Source organism: Microchirus variegatus, assembly GCF_963457635.1.
Source record: "Microchirus variegatus genome assembly, chromosome: 17".
NCBI classification, from domain to species: domain Eukaryota; kingdom Metazoa; phylum Chordata; class Actinopteri; order Pleuronectiformes; family Soleidae; genus Microchirus; species Microchirus variegatus.
The window spans coordinates 25031195-25059069 of record NC_139818.1 but is presented as its reverse complement, the minus strand read 5'-3'; the positions used below and the strand labels follow the sequence as shown (position 1 = coordinate 25059069).

The following is a 27875-nucleotide window of genomic DNA, read 5'->3' as shown; positions in this document are numbered from 1 at the left end:
ATAAAAGTTGAAAAAAAATTTTTTTTTTACAAAAAATGTTGGGTGGAAAAAGACAAAAGTTGAAAGATTAAATTTTTTTGAAGAAATTTGACAAAATCTGAAAGTTGAGCTCGACGATGAGCTGACGATTTATTTGAATCAGGTGTTTTTGGAGCAGGGTAACATGTAAAACATGGCAGGGCTGTGTTCTCTGAGGACCAGGGTTGGGAAACACTGGTCTAAAGGAAAGCGTTTTGAAGTCAAATCTGCCGTAATGTTTGTGTCCACAAAATCTACTCTTATAAACTTTGAGTCCAAGTGAACGTTTGAACCAAATTGATGTTTGAGCAGAAAAATTGATTAATCTGAGAATCCAAGTGAATGTTTGTGCTAAACATCAAAGTATCCCCTGGAGTCGTTCACGAGATATCATCACGTTCCTGAAGAACTCTTACTGTGTGTTGTCAGTAAATCATAACCAGATGAAGACGCTTCAGAAGAAGCTTTTATTAGCATCAAGGAGTTCAGTGCATTTCTGCTGAAGTATGTGAAACATTTGGTTTTCTGGAGTTTTGTTTTTGCACCGAAAACCTGTTTTTTTTCCCCCTGAAAAACAAAAGATGGAGATGGACAAACGTTTCTACCTCTTCCATGCTCAGAGGAATCTAAACTCCAGCGTAAACACACACACACACACACACAGCTCGCTCTCCACCATCAGTCATTATCTCTCTCCCTCTCCGATGCACAGGAACAGTTCACCCTGAAAACACACGACGGGACCAAACACAGTTACTGCACACAGTCTGACTGTAATCCTCACATTCACACTGAAGCTAGGGGGCGCCCTCCTCCACTCACTCACTCAAACAAACAAACGATTACACATCAAAAAAACATTGTTCACGACGCACATTTCAAAGATTATGGCATTAAAGTTGCTCACGGAGAAACTCAGTGCTGAAAATGATTAAAAAAAATAAAAAAATAAAAAAAAGTTTAAATAATTAAAAGTGCAATTTAACAAACAAGCTCAAGTGTCTTTCTCTTAAAGGGACAGTTCAGTTATGTTTCCTTGTTGTATTTGCATATTGCCCGTGTTAAGACGCTGCTATATATATGTATGTACATACATACCTTTATATACGTATATATACACATCTATATACGTATACGTATATATATGTATACGTATATATATATATATATACGTATACATATATATATATATATATAAATATATACGTATACATATACATATACATATATACATATACATATACATATATGTGTGTGTGTGGGAAAACAAACCTGAACTATCCCTTTAAATCTACCAGGTTCATTCATGTATTTCTTGAAACACCGTTCAACATGTAGATGTAGTTCAAGAGGCACCAGGGGAGGGGGGGGGGGGGGGGTCTCCGTGGGGGGGGGGGGGGGGTTCTCCGTGGTCATGAAAAGAGCCTTGAAAGTACTTGAAAACGTGTCCTGGATCAGGAACGGAGCGACTCAACTGACTTTTTTTACATATAAACAGAAAACAGAGGGGGGGGGGGCTTTGAAGCACACAGGACATGAGGAGTCTGAGGTCTCAGATCAGATGGTGTGATGCTGCTGCTGATGATGATGATGATGGCTGCTGTTGAAGGTTGACGGACAGATGGAGAATGGACGCTCAGTGGACAGACTGTCCAGAGCTCTCAGCACCACGTCAGGCATGTGGTCAGTCAACATCCGAGGACTGATTAAAATACTCCTGAACGACTTCTGGTCAGACCATTCAGACTGAAATCTGACCTGAGAAAAACACCATCTACAGACAGAGAAGAAGAAGAAGAAGAAGAAGAAGAAGAAGAAGAAGAAGAAGGGAATACTAGTGAGTGAGTGAGTGAGTAAATAAGTGAGTGAGTGAGTGAGTGTGTGAGTAAATAAGTGAGTGAGTGAGTGTGAGTGAGTGAGTGAGTGAGTGAGTGAGTGAGTGAGTGAGTGAGTGAGTGAGTGAGTGAATGAGTGAGTGAGTGAGTAAATAAGTGAGTGAGTGAGTGAGTGAGTGAGTGAGTGAATGAGTGAGTGAATGAGTGAGTGAATGAGTGAGTGTGTGTGAGTGTGTGTGTGAATGAGTGAATGAGTGAATGAGTGAATGAGTGAATGAGTGAGTGAGTGAGTGAGTGAATGAGTGAGTGTGTGTGAGTGAGTGAATGAGTGAATGAGTGAGTGTGTGAGTGAGTGAGTGAGTGAATGAGTGAGTGAATGAGTGAGTGAGTGAGTGTGTGAGTGAGTGAATGAGTGAGTGAGTGAGTGAGTGAGTGAATGAGTGAGTGAGTGAGTGAGTGAGTAAATAAGTGAGTGAGTGAGTGAGTGAGTAAATAAGTGAGTGAGTGAGTGAGTGTGTGAGTGTGAGTGAGTGAATGAGTGAGTGAGTGAGTGAGTAAATAAGTGAGTGAGTGAGTGAGTGAGTAAATAAGTGAGTGAGTGAGTGAGTGTGTGAGTGTGTGAGTGAGTGAGTGAGTGTCACCTTCGTGATGGTCCGTCCTCTGTGATGTGCAGGACTTTTCCAGGTAGAAACAGTTGTGGAGTCTTGTGCGCGGGTGAGTCGTCTGATCCCAGGCTCTGATAGGACGAGGAGTGGCGAATCACCAGTGACTCCTCCCCCAGCAGCGGCTCACTCAGCTGCTGCTCGCGCCTGTTGTCCATCTCTGTGGGGGCGTCGTCAGGACTCCCCCCAAACAGCTCGTACCACAAACCCTGGAGCAGGATGAGATACTAACACACAGGAGGAGGATGAAGGCCAGTCACATACTAACATACACTTTATTTGGCTTTTCAATGTTAAATAAAGGACATTTACGTGTGTTAGAAACAATAAAATCGACTATAAATGTGGTAAAAGTCTTCTATAACACAATTAATAAAGCTTAGAATTAAAATAAGTGACTTTTTAAATAAAATGTAGCTGATTCCATGCAATTTTTTCAACAAATACGATGATTATCACCACTATTTATAGATATAATATCAATTACGTTGCCTAAATCGAGCCAGAAGGTGTCAAATTACGACAGGGAATAGTTTTTTACCTTGGGTTTATTGCAGTTTGACACAATTTTAAGAATCCTTCTCTTCAAATCCTCCATGTTTGGAAAGCTCAGTCTGTACGAGAGCGAGGAAAACAACACAGATTAAGACGATTACAGTAAACAGATTAAACACAGATTAAGTCCTGCATCAAACTGAGTTTGGCTTATTTCAGTGCATGTCAAATATAATCCAAGTCTTACCGAGGAACCAGATCCTTCCCGAGGACGATGGAGACGACAAAGTCCTTAGAGTAATCAGCCAAAGCTTGACTGCACACGGAGAAGAAGAGATTCAGTTTGTTTTATTCACATTTAAAACGATGAAAATAATTGAAAATAAAAGTAATGATAATATATGTCTTATATGTCTAAGATTCTAAGAGTTCAGTGAAGGAGAAACATCTCTAGTGTCTGAACCAGACTTCATGTAAAACATCCTCACCTCATGAGGCCCCCTGGTGGAGAGAATGCGTAGCACTGCAGGGTCGGGTAGGAGCTGCGTAACAGGACGGCGAGCAGTGCAGCTGTGCCGGCGCCAAGACTGTGACCAGTGACCACCAGATTATACTCCTGTAACACACACACACACACACACACACTTATTTACAACATATTTATTGATGTACATTTATTGCTGCATTTACTTTTTATATTTATGTTATAATATAGAATATACCATTTCCCAATACTTCAATCATCTATATAGTAAGTTAAAATCTTAAAATACTGATATTACTGTGCATATACTGCATATTACTCTTTATATACTGTATATTCCTATATTATTATTATTATTGTTATCTATTTTTTTGATTTTTAGATTGTTTTTAAATTTTTCTTTGGGCATTAATAACATATTTTCCGATTCATGATCCGTTTTCCTCTCAAAGTCTTTGTTTCACGATGGGTCTCCATACAGGAAGTTTGGAAAAAATGTTGCAAAAACAATGAAATAATCTCAATAATCTCAGTTCTCCTGCTCACCGGTGCCACAGTAAAGGCCTGGTTCAGGATGCCATCGTTGATCAGCTTCTTGTAGACGTACGTGGCCGCCTGACTGATGCCCTAGACAAGAGTACAGAGAATCAGTCTCTCTCTCCACAGACCAGATTGCATTGATAAAAACAACAATTTTGAAAAAAAAAAGTCCAGAACTGTCCCTTTATAGAAGATGTCACGTTGTGTATGAATGGACATTTACCTTGTGAGCGAAGCAGGCTCCTGACACGCCCTCTACAGGCATGTCCTCGCACTCTGCAGACAGATCTGTGAGGACGTCCTGCAGAACACGGAGACACAAACAGAGTAAGACAACAATACTGACCGGAGCAAATGACGACAACCCGGTGGGTTTGGACACGGGAACATGTCTCTAACTTGGCTTTAAGTCAGCTTTAACGCTCAATTAGCGCTGGGCAAGTTGACGTCTACGTTAATGCACGTTAGCGCATGACGTGTTCTATAGCGACTGACCGGAAGAAGAAGCGTGTGCCGTCATGTTTACAGGCCGCGGCAACGGAGTCCAGGCACCGTTTACCATTTAGCTCCATTAGCTCTGTTAGCTCCGTTAGCTCCGTTAGCGTGCCTACAGTCAAACTGGAGCGGTCTGTTTATTAAATGAAAAGAGCAGCACTACAAACAACCAGCATACCTGTGTACTGCGTATGTGTGCCTCTGTTTTTAAAGTTTACCGTTATTTTATGTCGTGTCGTCATGTTTACGTGATTCCCGATTGTTAAAATTAGTCTCTCAAGTAACGCTAAATTTTATATGTAAGGGATAGTAAACAGACCGCAAATAAACAGTTGGACTGTAAGTGCACTAACCGACGCTAAAGGAGCTAACCCAGCTAACGGAGCTAACTGGTAAACGGTGCTTAGAATCCGGTGCCGCGGCACGTAAACACGCATGTCTTTTTCCAGTCAGTCATCATGGAAGTGCGTTGTGCGCTAACATGCGTTAACGTTGACACCGTTAGCACGCCCAGCACTACTCTTAATATTTAACTGTTGGGTGTTATGTTAAGACTAAATTAGTGATCAGAGAATGAGATGGCTCACCTTGAGCGACAGCGTTCCTCTGACAGCCACGAGAACAGCCTCGCGCTTATGATCCAGAGCCACAAAGAACGGGATCTCATAGATCTGCGAGAAAACGTAGATGATTAGACGATGAAGCCACAGTTTGGTTTTCTTTGGGGGGGGGGGGGGGGGGTCAGGGCGGACGGGAGAACCCTTGTCCTACCTGGTTGTGGAAGCTAACATGGATGAAGTCTCTGTACTGCAGACCAGTGGTGAGCAGCACGGACGAGAAGTGACAGCCGACGTTGTCGCCGTCGACGATGTCGTACACGTCGGCGTGACTCCTGCAGCTGAAACACAGGAAACAGGGCGGAAAACATGCTAATAATTGAGTGTTTTTTCCTTTGTTTGACCGTGTAATAAACTTGTTGTTTTTGCCTTTGGGTCGATTTATAATCGATTACTAAACTAATCATCAACTATTTTGATAATGGATGAATCGGTTTGAAGCTTTTTGTCATGATTAAAACAAGATTTCTGATTGTTTTAGATTCTTAAACATGGATATTTTCTTGAGTTTCTTTGCTCCACGTAACAAAGAAATCATTCATCTGGGGGGGGGGTGATTTGCGAGTGCAGCTATTTTAATTTGAAAAGAGCCGCACTCGCAAAGCACCAGTGTTAACAGCCCTAATAGTATTGGACCTTTAAACTCTTTTATCTCGTTTTTGGGTGTCAATTAACATTTTACAGACAATTAACATTTTACATCATCTCACCAGTCGCCGCTGAGTTTACACGCCCCGGTGAGAGGGTTGGAGTAGACGTACAGTGGCCATCCGTAAGCTGCTGCTGCAAAACGCATCCAGTGAGAGGCTTTCTCCAACTCTGTCTCCAGATCTTCCTCCTTCACACAACAACAGAACAAACAAGCAGGGTAAGTACTACTACTACTACTACTAGTATAAAAATATAGTGGTACAATAACGCGAGGTATTGTGAGGACTGTTGGACTCACGATGGGAGAAGACGGGCTGTGAACCATGATGGTGTCTGGGTCTCTGCTCTGCTCCTTCTTGTCCTGGTCCTGGTGCAGCAGAGCCAGACCAGCCGCGATGTCACTGGGAACCAGATCTGTGTCCTGACGACACACACATTTTAACTCGTATGGAATAATCTAGGCGATAATTACGCCACTGCATCAACAGATTCATTTACTGCCTCACCTTAAACCTAACCCCGATTCAAAGTTCAGTCCTAAACTGGACCGGTTCCTCAGAAACAAGGTTCTGCCTCATTAGGACCAGGTTTAAGCTAAGATAAGATAAGAAAGTCCTTTATAAGTATTTATTATTAGTAGGAAATTGACACCTGGAAAGGTTATCGTTTATGCCAGAAAAGGTTCTCAAGAAGTAATAAATACACACACACACACTCACACACACACACACACACACCCTAACCATCCTTAACGACATGCCTAACACTAATCCTTAACCTTTAACCATAAAAAGCCCTTTGAATGTGTGACCAAACAGGACGAACAGATAAACTGTCCTCACTTCCTGTGGTTTTACAAGTTTTTTGGTTCCTCACAAAGATGTACCCTACTGTTCAAAAGTTTGGGGTCACTTAGAAATGTCCTAAACTTAACCCTAAGCCCAACCCCCAGTTTTCAATGAATATAACATTAAATGAATCATAAATACACTCTATACATTGTTAATGTGGTAAACGACTATTCTAGCTGCCAACGTCTGGTTGTTAATAGAATATGTACATAGGTGTATAGAGGCACATTTACACTGTTCTAATGGTACATTGTGTTTGCTAATGGCGTTAGAAGACTATTGGATGATTAGAAAACCCTTGAAAACCCTTGTGCAATGATGTTAGCACAGCTGAAAACACTTTTGCTGGTTCTTGAATCATTATTTCTAATCTTGTCAATGTCTTGACTATATTTTCTATTCATTCTTCAACTCTTTTGATGAATAAAAGTCTGACTTTTAATGGAAAACACAAAGGAAATTGTATAGGTGAGCTCAAACTTTTAAACGGTAGTGTACACAAAATATTTTTTTAATGCAAATATTTTGTCTGTACTGTTGTTGTTGGTGAGTTCAGTTTGTTATATGAACATTATTCCTGAGTCTCTGTGACATATTAGGAGGATTTTATCATTTATTACATAATGCACCTTTAAGTATGTATGTATAAAGATGATATGTCTCTTCTAACATGTGAAAGTTCACACACAAAAGACTGTAAAGTAAAGACGAGCCTCACAGAGAAGAATCCACTCAGCAGCTTCCCGATGCTGGAGAAAACCGCCCTGTTGCTGTCGTCCTGTGGCAGACAGCAGCACATCAGCCTCAGCCTGCACTCCCACACCTTGTCGGCCATGGATCGTGCGATGGAGAAGAACTGGTTGGTGCTCTGCATGTCCCTCACGCCCAGCGGCTCCATGGGGGCCGGCTGACGACGCCGGCTTCCCAGGGGGTCGAACACGATCACCACGCCCACCGCGGTGAAGAGCAGGATGATCCAGCTGTTTTTAAGGGCGAGTGAAGAGACGCTGAATCAAAACCCCGCCCCGCCATTTTTGACTTGATTTTTTTAACTGTTTTTTTTGACGATTTGCGATCTACCTGGCAACCACTGCTGCGACGACAGAGCCCACGGTGGCGAGATCGCAGCCTTTGCTGTCCTCAGACACCCAGACGGTGCCCAGACAAGCCCACACCAGCTCTGGAATGTAGAGGATCGCTCGCACGTACACCAGCGCAGGCATGGAGCGCCGTCGGCCAGGGTTGGTGATGGTGCCTGGGAGACAATTAGCACAGAAATACACTTTTAAAACAGACGTTTCATTCTGAAAACCACTCATTTTCCCACACCAAAGCCCATGGAGAAAATCAGAGATTTTTACATCACAGCGCACACCTGTTTTTAAACGACTGTTGCCTCCATCAGTAAGTTGAAATGTGTTATTTAATTACTTCAGTGTTTGAAATCCTTTGTTCTGATTCATGCAAGTGACACAAAGTGACCACACGAGGCAGCAGCAGACCAGCAGCTCCTGTGTCCCAGAGAGCTAAAAACACAGATTTTCTTTCTCTATGGGGTTTGGTATGGGAGCGTGAGCAGTTTACGTCGTCTATTATCTAAGTTAATTATATAAAATAAAATCTGTGATCGTCCCGGGAAACACTTCAGACAGAAATACTGTCAATAAAAAAACACATTCTGCACACTTTTAAAACAGCCGTGTCAAAGATTGTGTCATTTTGAAAACCACTCACTCTCCCACACCAAAGCCCATGGAGAAAATCAGTGATTTTAACATCACAGCGTAAGGGGTTTTTAAACGACTGTTGCCTCCATCATTACGTTGAAATGTGTAATTTAATGACTTTGGTGTTTGAAATCCTTCGTTCTGATTCATGCAAGTGACACAAACTGACCACACGAGGCAGCAGTAGCTAAAAACACAGATTTTCTCTATGGACTGGTGTGGGAGACTGAGATGTTTACGTCGTCTATTATCCAAGTTTATTATATAAAATAAAATCACACTCCTAGAGACACTTGTAGAACACTATGAGGTGATGAAATGTACAAGGTTTCTTGAATGCATCTTACAGCAGCTCTGCTTTTAAACTCAAAATGCTGCCGATGCCACAAAAGTGAGGACATTTACCGGTGTCTTTGAATGCATCTCATTAGCTGCTCCTTTTACCTCAACATACATTATTTTCATGAGTATTTTTTGCTTGAAATGCACATCCATCATTTCTAGAACCAAAAACTATCGTCAGTATTCACTTCATTTTGTTCAGTTAATGTCTGATTTTCTTGTTCCCCTCTATCTGATGAAAGCTAACGGTTTTACAACAAATGCTGCACAAAATCACTGAAAAACTACTTCAAACAATCAACTTATCTTTTGATAATATTCAATATTTGACAAATAAACCTGCTGAATATTTCAACAGCATTTTGCTTCAAATGCACATCCCTAATTTCTAGAACTAAGAACGATATAAAGCATTACCCGTAAAATGACTTGCATCATTTCTCACCACGTTGTGTTGCGTAAAAAAGGACAAACTTCCTGCATGGTGTAACACACGATGTAACCTGTATTTTGACACTATAACTACTGTGTGAGACACTTCCTGTGTGAGTTCACACACACACAAAAAAGACGAGCAGTTCAGGTGAACAACGGGAACGAAACACACCTCCATTCTCCTTATTACAAGTCAGTGACTCAACATAATGATTAAAAGGCTGATTTTTTTTTTTCAATCCTGACGAAAAGCTCCAGGAGTTGATGTAACGTAATCCCAACAAAAAGGAATTGAAAAAACGCCATTTTGGCAGGAAACCACGGGAAATCCATGCATGAGTGTGGAGCTGCAGCAATAATAACAATAATAACAAGACAAGACAACTAGAGTTCTGGCTACAATGCCTTGCTGCGCAGGCACCTAATAATTTGTTATATCCTGGTTTTAGCCCCGCCCTGAAAGCTTCATGTAAATGAAACAATGTGTGAAGATGTACTTCCTGTTGCCAGCACAATGACGAGCTTTGCAGGATAACATCGTGGACCGAAAGAAGAAGAAGAAGTGGAAAAATGCTGAGCGCTATTCCCGCACACATGCTTTTCACCGCTAACACCATGGTTTCCACGGTAACCAGCGCACAGATCAAAGGAAGGCAGACACCTGCTGAGTACGCGTGGCTTGTGGGAAACGCAAAATGTGAAGAATGTATCGGGATCGTCCCACAATTCAGACAGAATTTCTGTAGAATGAGAGAAATGTTATCAGAACATGCAGGTCTGGATTAAAAATGTCTTTGACTCGCGAAATGCACCAGGGGGCAGTGTAAGGGTCTACGAGCTATCGAGCGATCGCCGCGCACAGTGATCTCTGACAGCTGTAAACCAAAGCAGTGGTGCCGTTTCCTGCCAACAATGGCGGTGTAACATAAACAAACTGAAAACAAAGAGATGTACCTTGAGCACTGACAAAGACGATGGCCCACAGAGACAAGATGATGAGCCCGAGCACGACAAACAGTCCGATCAGGTACGTGTGAAGAACTCCTCTCCCGTTACAATCGAAATGACCTCTGTGGTGAGTGTAGAGGATCATCGTGCCAATCCACCTTCACAGGACAAAGAGAGTCAGTGAATATTACTGTCATTACGTCTACTATTACCAACTAGTAGAGGAACTTTTTTAGCATATAATTTCTTAACTTGTGTTACAAATAAACATCAACACCACCCAATTCCCTATGTCGCGATATTGTGAATTACTGCCTCTAAAAACTGAAGACTGTGAATAAGAACGTGCGTATTTCAACATTAAACTTGTTAACACATCTTATTTGCTTTGTATGTTCATTGAGCTAATGTGTAGTTTGTTGAGGTTTTCAGTACAGATGCTCTAAAACGTACGGTGGCCCTGAGGTGCAAAACACAAATGCAAAACAAAAATGCAAATCAAAAAACACAAATGCAAATCACAATACGAAAAACAAAAAACACAAACGCAAAACATAAAACACACAAAGAAATACAAACGCAAAACAAAAAACACAAACGCAAAACAAAAAACTCACACAAAAAAAACACAAACGCAAATCAAAAAACACAAACAGAAAACAAAACCATTAACTTTGTGTTTTTTGTTTTGCGTTTGTGTTTTGCAGCTCAGGGCCACCGTAAAATCTGGCAGTATTCAATACAAATCGTGACAAAAAATCGAAACCAGACAATAGGAGACAATACATCGTTTTCATATCGAAACCAAACGGTGTCTCTGGTGAACCCCACCCTTAATAATCAATGTTACCACCGCCGCACCCTCACGAATGACAACATGCGACTTTAACGGCAGCACTCGTTATAACGGTTTATTGTGATAATATATAAACATGTGTAGCAGCATCTGGACAACAACAACATACCACAGCACACGGAGGAAGAGTTCAAAGCAGCCGGGGAAGACCAGGTCGTCGCTGGCGATAACCCAGCGCCGACCAAACACCACCATACCAGGCATTTTTCTAACGGAGGAAGCGTCGCACGAAAAGCCGGAGTCTCACGCCGATGCAGGCGAACCCTTCTCCGCCGCTATGAAGTGGGCAGGCTGCTCTTGAGTAACTGGCAGCGGCTCCACGTCACGCATGACTCCACAGTGACAGTTTTATTGGCGACGAGCCGCGCACCTTTATGTCACACTCGCGTTTCCAGAGTTGCTCAATCTCACAACCGTGCAGCGGAAAGCTAACTACAAGCTAACTACAAGCTAGCTCCAGCAAACGCGGTCTAAATCGCCCCAGAAATGTATAAATTACGTCTCTGAATGACGTAATGTCGATATAATAATAACATTAGCTCGTGTCCGATTTAGCGTCGTATGTTTAAGCGACGTTAACTATTGCTCAACACAGGAAGCGAGGTTTGTTTTGTTTTCTCTCGACATCCTGCGTCCGTTCCGTTGATGAGTCCCCACTGCAACAGCATCCGTTGTACCAAAGTTCCGGGGTGTTGTTTTGTTTGTTTGTTTGTGCTGCTCTTATTGTTGGGCAGTGTTGTACTATAACTATAACGTTCAAATACTACTCCACTACATTTCCTAAATAAATTGTGTACTTTTACTCCACCACATTTCATAAATAGTGTACTTTTACTCCACTAAATGCCCTCTAACTATCTTTGTTCTTTGTTGCTACCAAATAAAATCAGAAGAAGAAGAGTTGGTATTATGGTCTGTATTTATATACAGCTTTTCTAGTCTTATTAATGGGCTGCTTTACACTACAGTTACAGGTTAAGTGTCTTTCTCAAGAACACATATAGACTTAACAGAGCCAGGAATTGAACCGACAACCTTCCAGTTGAAAGACAACTCCTATCAACTCCAATATGAGAAAATTACTTTTGATACTTAAAGGTGCATTATGTAATAAATGATAAAATCCTCCTAATATGTCACAGAGACTCAGGAATAATGTTCATATAACAAACTGAACTCACCAACAACAACAGTACAGACAAAATATTTGCATAAAAAAAAATATTTTGCAGACTGCAAATCATTTTTGAAATCATGTTTTGGCATGTGGCGCCACCTACCGCCATCTACCGATCATTGCAGTCAGTAGAGTCTCAGCTGCCGAGCAACCACGGGTTGCCAGTTACGTCCTAAAAAAAACCCTCGGTATTTTGAATTTGAATGTAGTAACTGTTTTTGGCCACATTCTTACATATGGCACCTTTAAGTACAGTAAATGTCTTATACTTTAAGAAAAAAAAGTGACTTCAACTGCTACCAAAGTTATTTTCTGTTAAGCTACTTGTACTTTTACTCAAGTGTCACCAAGAGAAGAAGGCAATAATAGAAACTTTGCTACTGAGAAGAATTCATGGACATTTCATGACTTTATTATTTGATTCTCTGCTGGTGTAACTCTTGAAAGGCACAGGTTCAAACCCCACCACCGACCCTGACGTGGAGTTCCAAGATGACTGCCGTCGCTTCTTTTACTGTTGTGGTGTGTTCCATTTGACGTTGAAACTGGGAAACTCCATAAAGCGCTCCTGCAAACTCTTCACCGTGGCCGTCGTGTTGAAGTCCAAGATGGTTGACTTCTTGAATCTGAAGCTCAGAGTTGTCTTTGATGACCAGATGATGGTGCAGTGAACGAAATAGGACGAGATCGCGAATACAAGCGGCCGAAATGATGTTTCCTCCGCAGGGTGTCTGGGCTCTCTCCCTCAGAGAAAGGGTGAGAAGCTCGGTCATGTCCGGGAGAGGCTCAGAGTAGAACCCGCTGCTCCTCCACATTGAGGGAAGCCAGGATGCCTCCTGGACGCCTCCCTGGTGAGGTGTTCCGGGCACGTCCCACTGAGAGGAGTCTCGGTTGGCCTGGGAACGCCTCTGTATTCCCCCGGAAGAGCTGGGCTTCTCTGCTCAAGCTGCTACCCCCCGCGACCCGACCTCGGATAAGCGGTAGAAGATAGATGGATGATCTCAACACAGGAGCTGCTTTCACCGCCTCGTTGACGCCCAGTGGTCAAATCGGCAGCAGCAGGTTTGTGTTGCGTACAGCAATGGTCCGGCAAAAACTGACGAGAAATGTGAAGATGGAACGTAGACCCAAGAGGAATCTGTTGGTGAACCCCTCTCTGGCGTTGGCGGGCATGTCTGCAGGCAAGAGCAGTATGTTTTCAAAGTACGTTTGCACGTGATGAACAATGGATTCTTCCACATACGGATCTTGGATGAGAATCAGGACTTCCAGTGCCGTGCCGTACTTCTTCTTGAGGTCTTTGAACACGTTGTCGATTCCTTTGTTTACCTCCGGCCTCTTGGGATGAAACGGCACCATGAAGATGAGGCCGTCCATGATCTGGTCGACGATCGATTTGGCAAATTTGGCTAACGAAAAGCAACAGTGGACCTTGGAAACGCTCTTGGCAAGGACGCCGAGGGTCAACAAAATGACAGCGTGGCGGACTTGAGCCTGGTAAGGATTCAGGAGAATCTTTTCCAACGACTCCGGTGTCATGACAAACAACTCCATCTTGGTGTCGGCTTCTAGCGTTTCTAAGAAATCTGGATAAACGATGCTTTTTCTTCTTCATCTGGTTGGATGTTGGATGCCGGGCAGTGAGTTGTTGGCATTGACACATCGTCTCACTGCCCTCGTCTGCCTTCCTCTCATCTTCTCTCTTTCCTTTCATTCCTCTCCTAACTTAAAAACATGTCATCACTGGAACACATCAAAGGCATTCGATGACAAAAAGTGATGTCACGGAAAGAGAAGAAGGTAGTAATGGAACGTTCGCAGATCTCTCCCGCGCTGGCAATCAAAACCCCAAATAACCCTTTTTTTTTGGCTCAACCACTGATCCTCAAAGGCCATGAAGTGGAGTTTTCTTTCCAAAGCACATGAAAAGGTCAAGCGGGTCAAAAAGGATCATGTTTTCTTGGGGAAAGAGTTTGATTTTGCCGTCTTGTTTACTTTAGTTTTGATCGGCACAGCTTTAGTTCTAATGTGTCTGTAGAGAAGCAGTAGAGGCAAAGGGAATTCTTTCAGCTTTCTGTTACGCCAACAGTCCTCATGAACCTTCTCCGTGGTCTTCCTCTTTTCCTCCTGCCCGGCGGCTCCATCTTCAACATCTCCTTTGTCCGATATAATCACAATCCCTCTTCTGCACGTGACCAAACCATCTCAACCTTCACACTTTGCTTTCAAACCGTTGAACCCGGAGCTTGTCCCTCAGAATATGCTCCCAACGGAACTCTCGGCATCTTCAGCTCTTCCACCTCCAACTCCGCCGTCAGTCGGCGTCACCACGGCAACCCAACTGCAGATCAAAGGTTTCTATTCATTTCCAATGGGACGCAAATGGTATGAGAGGAAAGAGACGTCCCGAGCGAGAACGTAGGAGAAGATAGCAGCAACGAGATAATGATAGTACTACTACGCTGACTAATAATATGCTGACTCAGCATTCACCAATACCTACATACCATAACAGCCAACAAACCAGATAATCAAACAATCAAACGGTCAACCAACCAACAGCACTGATGGAGAGAATATAATGGTCTGAAGATGGTAGTAATGTCACGTCATGCCCTAACACCCCATGGAACAACCAAATAATCACCCAACAAACCAACCAACACGATGAGTGTGACATTTCAAAATGGGGGAAAAAAAAAATACTCAAAAGTTTAAGTTGTGAATAACAACTACTTGATAATTATTGTAAATGTGTACTAAAAATGTGGAAAAAATAGGAATAAAAACTTTTAAGTTACACCCAAAGAAAAACACTGTTGGGTGCAACATCTGTGTGAGTGTGCATCAGTGAATCAATGAATATGTGTCGCCAATCAATCACTCCATTATTTGACTCATCCAGCTGATTATTATTATTTATTCATTTATTTACATGAGATATATTTGAGTTTTATGGAAGAAATGGAGAGGACTGACTTGCATGACGGACCCAATCGACGCCAGGACACGATGATGACGAACTTGATAAAGTCAAGTTTACGTTTTCATTCAATAGTGGATTAAAGGTGCATTATGTAATAAATGATAAAATCCTCCTAATATGTCACAGAGACTCAGGAATAATGTTCATATAACAAACTGAACTCACCAACAACAACAGTACAGACAAAATATTTGCATTAAAAAAAACATTTTGCAGACTGCAAATCATGTTTATGTTTTGAAATCATGTTTTGACATGTGGCGCCACCTACCGCCGTCTACCAATCATTGCAGTCGGTAGAGTCTCAGCTGCCGAGCAACCACGGGTTGCCAGTTACGTCAGAAAACAAAACCTAAAAGACCTCGGTATTTTGAATTTGAATGTAGTAACTGTTTTTGGCCACATTCTTAAATATGGCGCCTTTAAATAAAGTATTCTTTTTGACTCTGATTTCATTAGACGGTTTCATTAAACATGTTAAAAAGAATAGTGCAGACCAAATTGAAGAGTCCTAATGAGGGTCCCGGGGTGCTGTTCCAATCTCAGTCGACAGGCGGGCGATAGATGGAATACACCAGTCAATTTAGAGTGTCCAATGTGTCTAATCCCCAAATCTGCATATCAAATTTAAATAAAATGGTGTCTAATGTTGTTAATCAAATCTGCATGTTTTTGGACTGTGGGAGGAAGCCGGAGAACCCAGAAAAAAACCCACGCTCACACGTGGAGAACATGCAAACTCCTTGCAGAAAGGCCCTCGTTCCAACCGGGTCTCGAACCCAGGAACCCCGGGTCTTCTTGCTGCAAAGGCGAGAGCGCTAACCATTACATCAACCAATGTCCAAGCCGTACTGTAGTTGGGGTTTGTAAACGGAGGTTTGCCAACTGGAGGAACCTGATTAAGCAAGAGAAAACCCACGTATCCCAAGGATACTTGAGCCGTGTTTCCATCGTGGTACTAGTACGGTATGTTTTTGGAACTACTTGGTAGACGAGGAGGTTTGGGCTGCATCAGCGAACTACGTAGAACAAACGACGACATCGAACGCCCCATGAACTGACTGTCATGGGTTCTAGCTCCACCTTTACCTACTATACTCTGGTACCCCAAGGGAACGGTGCCAAAGAATGGAATGGTCGGGGGTTGGGTTATTTTGGTACGATTCCCCAAACAAATACACAACGTACCGAACCATTCCAATCGGCAAATTATGCAGGTTCCTATATGGTCTTAACCTTCAAGTCACAAGTCTTAACCTTCCAAGTCTCAAGTCTTAAACTTCACGTCAAAAGTTTTAAACTTCAAGTCAAAAGTCTTAACCATCAAATCTCAAGTCTTAATCTTCAAGTTTTAACCTTCAAGTCTCAAGTCTTAGTCTTAACCTTCAAGTCTTAACCTTCAAGTCAAAAGTCTTAACCTTCAAGTCAAAAGTCTTAACCTTGGGGAAACCATGGAGAACCCTTGACATGCTGGCAAGAATATGGCTCTTAAAATCATTTTTAATCAGAATTGAGACTGTTATAATTTCTGGTCATTTATTGGAAACAAGCAGCATTGAAGTGGTAATAAATATTAAAATGAGGTTTCTTGTTGTTCTTTCTTGCCGTCTTCTCCAAGAATCCAGCACCTTTGTCATTGTCTCTGGAGGTTGTGACCGAGCACCGTGACCACTTTTTTGAGCCCTAAATCCAGTGCTTCAAGGTGCTGGAGGGGTCAAGAAATCTTCATTTCCCTGGCCTTGTTCTAACCCGTCCACCAGGTTAAAATGTATTTATTTTAAGATTTAGCTCAAGGCGGGTTGTGCGGAGACGGCGCTCGGTCGCGCTCTTCTGCGCTCTCAACACAAAGCGCGGTCGGCAGCTGGGTGCGTGTCTGCGATCTCCGGGGAAAAACGGTTTCTCGTTTTCCACGTTGCGTCTGCTCCTCCGGAACCAGAGACGCGTTGGACAACACGGTGGCATTCGTTTGAGGCGACGAACCTGAGCTAGACCCGCCCCAGTTTTCGATCGGGGGGATGTAACGGACGACGACGAAGGCGACGCAAACCACCGCGAGGCATATCAGTATCTTCGTGAAGTGCCTGCAGAATTGGTGTCTGCGGTGGTGACTTTTGTGCCACTCTGAGTAGAGAAAAACATGGAGTCCCACAGACCTAATGATGGCCATTTTCATCACGGGATCGCGCATCAGAATCAGCGGGTCCGTCAGATCGCCAAACTTGCTGTTCAGATCTTTCAAGACATACTTAGCCACGGAGTTAGCGCTCGCCACGCGGGGGTAATGCCCCTCGATGAATCCGTCCTCCGCTATTTTTTCCATGGCCAGATAGACCAGATGTTGGGTGTACATGGCCGTTGAGTCTATGCCCCAAAAGTCCACGGCTTTTATCTTCGCGAGTAGCGCGAACACCAGCACGGCAACAAATTTCCGCACTTGCAGTTCGCTCTTAGTCTTCCCCGGGTGTTGTTGGTTTGTGTTTTCTTCCGCCACATTCCCTTCTTCTCTTCCCTGGTGTTCCACAGCATCCATGTTGGTACATTCTCTTTCAACCCTTCGTCGTTTTCTTTACAGCACTTGCTCGGTCGTCGGCCTCCACCATGACGATTTCCCTTCGATCGACGCCTGCGTTGATTTTGGATTCTTCCTCCTTCAGGTGTTGGTGTTTGTGCTGCATGAAAGCACTTGGACTTTGCCTTTGATGTCGTTTCCACATCAAAGTAGCAGAAACATCAGATTTCTATTTAATCCGACGTTGGTTGGAAGGAGTGCCGTGTCATATTTTTGTCGAGACCATCTCACAGCTTCAGATGAAGCAGAACTTGGACGAGAACGTGGTCTTGCACCTTCTTACAGTATCTCGCAGACTTAGGGTGAATTCCAATTCCTTTCTTAACCCTCAATCTCAAAAATGTTCTCCCTCTAGTGCAAGTTCTGTCCTGATTCTCAGATAAATTAAGTTGAGGCCAAGTTTAAGGTCTGTATCGCCCTCAATATTGAGATTTTCCGAGACCACCCTTGGGAGCAAGGGCTACCCAGAATGCATTGCGTGTTTTCACATAACAAAGATGGCGTCGAAAGCAGCGAAACGAGTACGCTACAAATGAAGTATTTTCTTTGTTAATAGAGATATAAAAATGATCTTAGTTTAGGCCCATATTATAGATTACTGACGTCATTGTTGCCTAACATTTATTTTTATTTGACCATCTTTTGTCAATAGTCGGCCGGTGTGGTTTACTTTTCAATAAGTCGTGGTGTGTGGTAACTGTCAGCTGAATATTTGTATGAGTATCATCTTATAACTAACTGACAACCTAATAACTTGACTGACAAACGGATCAGAATAAATAATCCTGACGTAAATGTCTTCTTCTTCTTCTTCTTTTTTGGAGTTGACAGACTGGACGCAGCTTTGGCGTTATTCTGCCCCCTACAGTCTGAAGACGTATCTGCATTTAAGGGGTGTCCCATTTCTGTTCTTGAGGTTTGGACTGGGAACCTCCAAGATGACCCCACGTTACTGTACATAATGAAGTGTCTGATGTGAGTTAGTGAGACTGTCCTCATCTACACCCTCTGGCACTTGACCAGCAGCTTGTGAAGCAGCAGATAACAACGTTTATCTGTAAAGAACGACTCACAACTTTATATCATCAACAGTAAAAACACACAAAAAAACTGACTCTAGCTTTTTCTTCTTCTTCTTCCTCTATTAAAATAATAATTAAAAAAATAATAAACTACGTCTGTCCACACTTCAGAGGATTTAATCTGAGGTTAACGTTCTTCATGACTCATGCTGTACACACATATATATATATATATATATGTGTGTGTGTGTGTGTGTGTGTGTGTGTGTGTGTGGGATACCAATAATGATCTATTATAAATAAAGAGAAAAACAATAATTGAGGATTAAAATAATATTACTGTATTGTGATTTCGCACTGTTGTCCAGTACAAATACTGTACTTTACTATAACCTATTTACCCCAAAATACCATTATATTAGTGTTATTCAACAGTATTTTGTGTATAAATATTGCAGTTTACGTCACAAAAATGGCATATATTAGTGATTTAGGAGTATTTTGTGTACAAAAGCTGCATTTTAATGTGACTTCACATAAATGCCATTATATTACAGTGATTTAGCAGTATTTGGTGTACAAATACTGCATTTTACTTTACCACATGCCATAAATTAGAGTGATTTAGCAGTATTTGGTGTGCAATTACTGTAATTTACTGTGACTTCACATAAATACCATTATATTACAGTGATTTTGCAGTATTGTATGTATAAATATTGTTAGTGGGTCAGAGTTATATACTACTGCCATACATTACTGTACCATACATTTAGCAGTATTTTCTATAGTATAAATACCATATTAAACTATATAAATCAAACCATAATTTTATTATTATTATTATTATTATTATTATTATTATTATTATTATTATTATATTATTTGAATGTGTACTTTGGTTGTCTCATAATTATTATTATTACAATGAATACATGTTTTTGTTTAATTAAGCTGCTGGAGCACTTGTTATTATAAGGTTATTATTCATATCCTTTTAACCATTTTCTACATTAATATCATGTATTTTCTTTCCTCTAATATAAAAACAAAGAATCTATGAAATCTGCCATGTTTTTACTTTCTCGTGGACTTGTTTGACCTGTTGTTGACGCATGTGAAGCAGCAGATAGTGAACGTCGTGGTGTTGATCCACCTCCACAGTCTGCACTGGCTGATAACAGCACACACACACACACACACACACACACACACACAGGAATTTAGTATTTTCACTTAACTCAAAACTTCTGCGTTTACGTTAAGTTTCCAGTTGAAGTGGAGGTAAAATGGTGGATCAACACCAATTTTACATGAGAAAAACTTCCCGTCGCTTTTATTAGAAGAAGAAGAAGAAGAAGAAGAAGAAGAAGAAGAAGCTGTGATGCTTTCAAAGAAGGAGAAAGAGCTGATCATAGAAATATGGGAACGACTGAGTCCTGTAGCTGAAGACATCGGTGCTAACGCTCTTCTCAGGTCAGTCACTGCTCTGGTGTTTATGAAATGATCTACAATAATTAGAGATTTGTTCATTATGAGTGATTAAATGGACAGTTTGTGTTTTATATATATAAACATGTACATGCAACACTATCATCATCATTTTGTTTGTGTAGCGTCCTTTAAAAACACAAAAAATGGAACACAAACACTTACTTTTTAGTGTTTGTAACGGTAATTACACACGAGTCCTCCAGGGGGCGATAGAAGTCACATACTGGAGCGTCAATAACAATTATAATATATGAATATTCATAGATTTACCGATGGTTGTTAAAGTACTTGATCCTCGTGCTGCACGTTTACAACATGATGATTTCACAAATATGTTCATTACGATCTTTGTTTTAAGACGAACATTTAAGTGTTTTTGAGTCGTAAACAGGGTCTGACATGGGAAGGGAACTTGGCTTGTAACTAAGAAGGGTTGCCAGTTTGAATCCTGACAAGTCAAAGGCTGGGGTAACTCTGAGGAAGGTAGATTATAACTATGATCCCTTCAGATTGGATAAAGCTCAGATAAATGGACATCAGGCGTAAAACACTAAGAGACTTGAAGGTTAAGACTTTTGACGTGAAGTTTAAGACTAGTGATTTGAAGGTTAAGATTTGAAGGTTAAGACTTGATTTGAAGGTTAAGATTTGAAGGTTAAGACTTTTAACCCTAACCCTTCCGATTGGATAAAGCCCAGATAAATGGACATCAGGCTTAAAAAAACCTCAGCCAAATCCAACATGTGAAGCACTGACCCCTAGAGGAAGAAGAGTGCTATCAAACTGCAGCTTTTACTAATTGCATCATTTATTTGTGTCAGTGTAAAAACCGTTGTCTCCTCACTGTGTTTGTCATAAATCCATTCCACATCCACAACATGTTTCTCTGTTTCCCACAGGATGTTCACCTCTTATCCAGGGACCAAGACGTACTTTTCCCACCTGGACATCAGCGCTCGCTCCCCTCACATGCTCTCTCACGGGAAGAAGATCGTTCAGGCCATTACTGAGGGAGCAAGAGACATCAGTCAGCTGACCGTCACACTCGGACCTCTGCAGACGCTGCACGCCTACCAACTCAGGATAGACCCTACGAACTTCAAGGTGCAGCTCCTGAAATCTCACTGAAGGTTAACACTTGAGACTTGAAGGTTAAGACTTGAAGGTTAAGACTAAGACTTGAAGGTTAAGATTTGAAGGTTAAGACTTGAGACTTGAAGGTTAAGACTTGTTTTACCCTTTCAGTAAAGAAGAGAATTCAGAATTCGGAAAAAAACATGGACGCAAACATATCCCAGGCTATAGCTACAGTTAGCCGTTGTTAGCAACAATATCAGTCCATAACAGTGCTCTGCAATGGATTTAGCTCAAACATAAATAGCGTAGCAACATGTCCTCATATAAAACTGGTACAAATGACTTGATGTGAGACAAACGAGACAGTTTCACCAGTAGATGTCGCTAACCCTCTCACACCGGACCTGTTTTTCCCTCTCTGTCCTCAGCTCTTCTCACACTGTGTGCTCGTCACACTCGCCTGTCACTTGGGCGACAGGTTCACGGGGGTCGCTCACGCCGCCATGGACAAGTATCTGTCTGCCTTCGCCGCCGTGCTCGCAGAGAAATACAGATGACGCTCTGCGGAGAAAGTATACGAGGCGTTTATGTTAGAAATGTATGCGTCTTTTAAATGTTTTGTAATAATAAAATGTGTCATATTATCAATAAATCTTTAGGAAAATGTATTTATGTTGTTGTTGATTTATAGAAATCAGGGATCATCATTTTTTTTTAAATCCATTTTCTTCCGTCTCATAGATCTACATTTTGTCTCCACTGCAGTTCTATTATATACAGTATTTTCAATAAAAAATAATTTAGTAAAGTAAATATTAAACCTTAAAAAGAAACTTTTGAATGAGACAGCAACATTTATCAACAATTTAGTATTAAAAACAATAAAGATAATATATAAGATAATAAAGTATTATCTTATATTGTCTTAACTTATCTTAAAATGGCAACATATCAACCCGATTTATTATAATTATATATAATTAGGGTTGTCAAAAGATTAACATTTTTAATCAGATTAATCACAGGGTAGCTGTGGATTAATCACGATTAATCACGATTAATTACCATTCGTAAATATGCCAAAAAAATTCTAATTTTCTCTTTATATTGTTGTAGGAACGGAGAGATAAATAAAGTATGTGACAATATAAATGTAAAGAACAATAAAATACTGTAAATAACTTGTAAAAACCTATATAAACTTAGTAAAAAAATAAACATTACATTGAATAAAATAACATAAAAACCCACATTAAAAGACAATATAAATAAATACAAAAAATGCTGTAAATAACTTTTAAAAAAAACTATACATTGCACTGTAAATAACTCACATTATAAACAAAATATAAAGTGTAGAAGTTAAATAGTTTTCTTACTAAACTCACAGCAATTCCTCATCAGCACTTTGAAGCACTGCTTCTACTAGTTAGCGTTAGCATCAGCTAGCATTCTGACGCTAATGTTAGCTGCTGTCTGTGTCCCCGTTAGTTAGGACACAGACAGTGTCCTTTTTTTCCTTCATCCTCTTTTTCTCTTCCTCTTCTAACTTCCTGATTGATAATTCCTCTTCATTTTCCTTCATCTTCACACAGGTTAACAGACGTGGGGCCTCTTTAGGGAGGTTTACTACTGACATGTTATTGTTGTTTAATGGAGACGATGATGCAGCTGCTCACTGATGTATTTAGGCTCAGAGTGTCAGGAGCCCCTCTATCGACTCAGGGCCCCAAACAGTTGCCCGCTGTCTTGCCTGTTCATAAACTGCACATCTACTCGTATCGCGATGAAAATTGAGAAAGTGCGTTAATTACACAAATAAATCATCCTGCGTTAACGCGTTAATTTTGACAGCCCTATATATAATATAATATAAAATATATAATATATATATATAATATAATATATATATAATACAACCAATTAATCTGCCTCTAATTGTCATTGCACCAGAAGGCAAAAAAACAAAAAACAAATAGCATATTAAGAGCATCACCGTCATAACCATTCATGTATAGTGAATAAAAATATTGCACATTATGCCCCATTTTATTGCACAAATATAGTATAAAATACATCACTGTGTGGCGTTTACTGAATATATTAGGGGAGTTCCCTAAAGCTGTGACAACTGTGTTACTTTTAGAAATATAAACATAAACAAATGAAGCCAAAAAAATAACATCCACTACATGCGCAAGTAGAGCCCCCTGCTGGATACAACAGGAAGTTACCTGAGACGTCTCAGTCCAAAAGCACCATTTAAAAATAAATAAAATAACAATGATAATAATAATAATAATAATAATAATAATAATAATAATAATAATAATAATAATAATAATAATTATAAAGGTTCAAGAAAATGTATTTCATGTTCCACTTTGATAAATAAATTTAACAGTAAAAGGGGAAACTCTGATCTGTTTTAAAAGGAACGTCTTCAAAATGTGTTGAACACTAGAGGGCAGCATTGCAACTCTTAAAGTACAACTATTGTTAGATTTACAGTAGTTGTTGTGATCGACAAAATGTATTATTTAATTAAGGGACATGTCAATGTAACCAGGCAAAAATATATCACATTACAACACAATAAAAAAATATAATAATACAAATATATATGTATATATATATACATATAACATAATATTAATAATAAACTTCAATACTGACACAAACAATAGAAAATAATGCTAAAAATATATATATGTGTATACATATACGTATGCATGCATGTATTTGTATGTGTATATGTATACGTATATATATATATATACAAGTACAAAATGTGCCACTATAATTTTACCAATTAAACTGAAAAAGTTTTAAAGAAAATTGTGGACAAACTTAATAAAGTGATTTCAGTGACTAACAATGAAGTTCATTCATGCAAAGTTAAGTATATACAGTACTTACATATATATATATAGTATATGAGGACCACCATCAACCATCTATTTTTAACGTATGGGGGGGGGGGGGTGATATAGGGTGGGGTCACTGAGCCCCTTCCCATTGAAATGTGATGCACACCACTGATATATTGTGTCAGCTCTTATCTTCGTGGACGCCTGTAAAATAGGTGATGAGTCATTTTTGAGACAATGACAGTGAAGTCGTGTCAAGTTTCTGTGCAACAAACGTTATCAGAGTTCTGCTGAGCAACATGAAGTGAAGTACGTGAAGTACGTGAAGTTTTTAACTTTTTAACCATCTCCGTTTAATTTACTACCCTTTTGAGTCCTTAAGGACAAAAACGTCCACTTCCAAAAACGGCTATAAAAACTTTACAGGTAAATAAATAGCGTTCAAACAATATTTAAAACACTCTTGAGTCCTTAGAGGACAAAAATATGGGCTGAAATATGTTCCACCAGAAAGTGAATTTGAATAATTTACATTTGAATTTGAATTGTTTAATTGGAATCATTGCATTGAAAAAACTGAATCTAAATAGTATAATTTGAAATAGAATTTTTCAAATTCAACACTCCATATGTCTTCATATTCAGTTCTCAAAATACAGATTCAAATGACCGTGACGGACATAATAATAAATAACATCAATTAATTGAAGTATTTGAAGGGTTTAAATCCTTAAAAATGATTGATATTTGATTAATCTGAGAAGTTTTTGGACTCAAGAGTGAGGTCAACATGTTTCACGATGTTCTATTAGACATTTGACTCTCACTAAACCGTTGTGTCGTATGCACCAACACACACTTTTACTGTGTAATGTTTGTGTCTTCTTTGCGTATTTGTACAAGTAAACCGCAGTAAAACACCTCATCTCATCGAGCTGCTCTACAACAACAGTGAGGTTGTCGTTCCTCAGACTCGTGGTACATTCGTACTATTGGTGTCACACAACCTTCCATTTTGTGTCTTAAAAAGCTCGACATATGTGTAAAACTGTGTTTCCGTGTGTGTAGCCAATAAAAAAGAGGTAGAAAAGGTAGTATTTTTTTGTTGAATTGCCGTTTTATTTCTCACTGATGATACGACGCATTTTGGTTTGTGGACAAAACAAGAGACTGGAGAACGTCATCATTTCCATCATTTGAGAACTGCTGACTGTGTAGAAACATCCAGAAGCTTGTGGTGAAGTTGAGGTCTTTATCTCAGAGTCTTCATCTGCAGCCAATCACAGGCTGCTGCTCCCTCAGGGCGGAGGTGACCTGCAAAACATTTAAAAAGACCCAGGGGTTGAACTGAAGCTCCACTCAGCTTCTTCTTCTTCTTCTTCTTCTTCTTCTTCTTCTAACAAAAGAGAAAACAACAACTAAGAACAGTCATGGTTGACTGGACTGAAGAAGAGATCGCCATCATCACCAGCATCTTCTCCACCCTGGACTATGAGGACATCGGGCCCAAGGCTCTGTGCAGGTACTTTATACTTCTTTTGTTTGGACAAATTCTCTGTATTTTCTGAACAGTTTGAAGCCAACGCTGACAACGGTTTCTTCTCAGGTGTCTGATCGTTTACCCCTGGACTCAGAGATACTTCGGTGCTTTCGGTAACCTCTACAACGCCAGCGCCATCAAGACCAACCCCAGAATCGCCGCTCACGGAATCACCGTTCTCCACGGTCTGGACCGCGCCGTGAAGGACATGAACAACATCAAGGACGTCTACGCTGAGCTGAGCCTCCTGCACTCTGAGAAGCTCCACATCGACCCCGACAACTTCAAGGTAAAGCGTTGTAACTTTTAATCTTTTTCAATCGCTTCACACATTTATGACTCCAAAATCCAGAAAAGTCACGAGTCTTCTTCTTCTTCTTTCTCCTACAGCTGCTGAGCGACTGTTTGACCATCGAAGTCGGCGCCAAAATGGGAGACCGGTTCACCGCGGACGTTCAGGGAACCTTCCAGAAGTTCCTGGCTGTGGTGGTGTCTGCTCTGGGAAGACAATACCACTAAACCTGTAACCAGAAGATCCACAACATCCCAGTTATGTGTCACTGTATCTTCATCAGTGAGAAATAAAACTGCAATTCAACAAAAAAATACTACCTTTGTTTTCTCTTTCTTATGCTAAGTGCAGTTTTGCCCAACAGGACAAACACAAAGACACAATTTCACACACGTGACAAACTATTGTTATCATGTGAAGTCCATAGCTAAGTGCAAACGAGCTAGCTTGATCATTTAAAAAATATAAACAGCAGAATTTTTTGTCCTAAATTCAAAAACCTGAACAAAAAAATGTTTCTGCCGTTTATATTTTTTAAAAAGTAAGTCTGTTATTAAGCTAGCTAGCTGGTTTGCTAGCTTGTAGTTGAGTTAGTCAGTCAGTTAGCTAGTTAGCTAATAGTTAGCTAGTTCATATTTCTGTGTAATGTCTTCTGGCTCCTCCCACATTTAATTAAATGAATGAATACATTAAAAGCAAACAAAGTGTAAGTACAAATATATGGCTTCTCAGGCTCAGGCTTGCACCTTAATAAAGAATGTTTAAATTAATAATATTTAGAGATGACATGGAACAACTAATGATCCAATACTCTAATTACATTTTTAATTCATCATAATAAGTTATATATTATATTCCATTTATATAATTCTAAATGTCATATAATACAATTAAGTATATTTATTCATTTTATGTTTCAATGTTTCGTCTTTATGACCTTCTTTAAAGTGCATGTTGATAAATGATTATTTATAAAGTCTTTTATACCTGATACAGTAATATTTCTATCCAATAATATTTACTTCACTTTTTAACTAGGACATGTCAAAGTGTGTGTGTACTTGTACACTCAGTCAGATTTTTAAAAAAAGACGGAAAAAAAGGGTTGGTTTTTTTTTGTTTTATCTTTTTTTATTTTATCCATGGAGGAGATGAGTGACACATCACTGGGTCTGATGTTGAGGATCTTCTCCAGATTTACTGGTACTGTTTCCCCAGAGCAGAAACCACCACAGCCAGGAACTTCTGGAAGGTTCCCTGAACCTCAGGAGTGAACTTGTCTCCCATTTTGGCAGCGATGACGATGGTCAAACAGTCGGCCAACAGCTGTAGGAGAAAGAAGAGTTTGTGAGTTTTGCTTAGACCTCAGCGACATGTTATGTTGTTGAATGAATTAAAAACTACATAAATAATTTAAAAAAAAATCTTTACCTTGAAGTTGTCGGGGTCAACGTGGAGCTTCTCAGAGTGCAGGATGCTCAGCTCAGCGTAGACTTGCTTGATGTTGTTCATGTCCTTCACAGCTCGGTCCAGACCGTGGAGCACCTTGATGCCGTGAGCGGCGATGTTAGGGTTGGTCTTGATGGCGGTCGGGTTGTAAAGGTTACCGAAGCCACCAAAGTACCTCTGGGTCCATGGGTAAACGATCAGGCATCTGAGAAGAAACCGTCGTGTTCAAACAAATATATATTTCTCCAGGAAATGTTTATAAAAAAGTCTAAAACAGAATGAATGTAAAAGTCTAAAGTACCTGCACAGAGCCTTGGGTCCGATGTCCTCGTAATCCAGGGTGGAGAAGATGCCGTTGATGGTGTTAAGCTCATCCTGACTCCAGACGACCATGACTGCTTTTTGAGTATTTGCTTCCTTTATTCAAAGCAAATGAAGCTGAA

The 27875-nt window shown here is 40.4% G+C and overlaps 4 protein-coding genes across 5 annotated transcripts; 2 read left to right on the top strand and 2 right to left on the bottom strand.

Annotated features, from left to right (window-relative positions):
* Window positions 1-481: 481 nt before the first annotated feature.
* daglb (diacylglycerol lipase, beta) lies at window positions 482-11443 on the bottom strand. Of its 2 annotated transcripts, none has more exons than XM_083903333.1 (15): window positions 11066-11443; window positions 10107-10258; window positions 7729-7903; window positions 7367-7628; window positions 6096-6218; window positions 5857-5984; window positions 5301-5427; window positions 5117-5200; window positions 4258-4335; window positions 4041-4121; window positions 3499-3626; window positions 3258-3326; window positions 3057-3129; window positions 2495-2742; window positions 482-1792 (listed from the first exon to the last, which is right to left on the bottom strand). In XM_083903333.1, exons 1-15 carry the CDS (start codon window positions 11158-11160, stop codon window positions 1576-1578), a joined length of 2040 nt encoding a protein of 679 aa, XP_083759459.1. In that variant the 5' UTR covers window positions 11161-11443; the 3' UTR covers window positions 482-1575. The 2 variants fall into 2 exon arrangements, with proteins under 2 accessions (XP_083759459.1, XP_083759460.1); XM_083903334.1 differs by having other exon boundaries at window positions 5857-5981.
* Window positions 11444-20076: 8633 nt separating this feature from the next.
* hbae4 (hemoglobin alpha embryonic-4) lies at window positions 20077-21838 on the top strand (the record flags this gene model as incomplete). The annotated part of the gene is made up of 3 exons (XM_083904149.1): window positions 20077-20186; window positions 21104-21308; window positions 21710-21838. Exons 1-3 carry the CDS (start codon window positions 20095-20097, stop codon window positions 21836-21838), a joined length of 426 nt encoding a protein of 141 aa, XP_083760275.1. The 5' UTR covers window positions 20077-20094.
* A 3640-nt stretch (window positions 21839-25478) lies between these two features.
* LOC310939258 (hemoglobin subunit beta-1-like) lies at window positions 25479-26283 on the top strand. Its single transcript, XM_083903962.1, has 3 exons — window positions 25479-25673; window positions 25758-25980; window positions 26082-26283. Exons 1-3 carry the CDS (start codon window positions 25582-25584, stop codon window positions 26208-26210), a joined length of 444 nt encoding a protein of 147 aa, XP_083760088.1. The 5' UTR covers window positions 25479-25581; the 3' UTR covers window positions 26211-26283.
* An 846-nt stretch (window positions 26284-27129) lies between these two features.
* LOC310938753 (hemoglobin subunit beta-1-like) lies at window positions 27130-27875 on the bottom strand. The gene is made up of 3 exons (XM_083903336.1): window positions 27734-27875; window positions 27415-27637; window positions 27130-27309 (listed from the first exon to the last, which is right to left on the bottom strand). Exons 1-3 carry the CDS (start codon window positions 27823-27825, stop codon window positions 27181-27183), a joined length of 444 nt encoding a protein of 147 aa, XP_083759462.1. The 5' UTR covers window positions 27826-27875; the 3' UTR covers window positions 27130-27180.

What these genes read in the sequence shown, in the direction of transcription:
- daglb (XM_083903333.1), bottom strand. Translation starts at nt 11,160, where the DNA reads ATGCCTGGTATGGTGGTGTTTGGTCGGCGCTGGGTTATCGCCAGCGAC. An exon ending in CTCTTCCTCCGTGTGCTGTG is followed by an intron (nt 10,259 to 11,065) that starts GTATGTTGTTGT and finishes TGTCCTGTGAAG; the next exon opens with GTGGATTGGCACGATGATCC. An exon ending in ATGTTAGCTTCCACAACCAG is followed by an intron (nt 5,201 to 5,300) that starts GTAGGACAAGGG and finishes GTTTTCTCGCAG; the next exon opens with ATCTATGAGATCCCGTTCTT.
- LOC310939258 (XM_083903962.1), top strand. Translation starts at nt 25,582, where the DNA reads ATGGTTGACTGGACTGAAGAAGAGATCGCCATCATCACCAGCATCTTC. An exon ending in GGGCCCAAGGCTCTGTGCAG is followed by an intron (nt 25,674 to 25,757) that starts GTACTTTATACT and finishes GTTTCTTCTCAG; the next exon opens with GTGTCTGATCGTTTACCCCT. An exon ending in TCGACCCCGACAACTTCAAG is followed by an intron (nt 25,981 to 26,081) that starts GTAAAGCGTTGT and finishes TTTCTCCTACAG; the next exon opens with CTGCTGAGCGACTGTTTGAC.
- LOC310938753 (XM_083903336.1), bottom strand. Translation starts at nt 27,825, where the DNA reads ATGGTCGTCTGGAGTCAGGATGAGCTTAACACCATCAACGGCATCTTC. An exon ending in GGACCCAAGGCTCTGTGCAG is followed by an intron (nt 27,638 to 27,733) that starts GTACTTTAGACT and finishes GTTTCTTCTCAG; the next exon opens with ATGCCTGATCGTTTACCCAT. An exon ending in TTGACCCCGACAACTTCAAG is followed by an intron (nt 27,310 to 27,414) that starts GTAAAGATTTTT and finishes TTTCTCCTACAG; the next exon opens with CTGTTGGCCGACTGTTTGAC.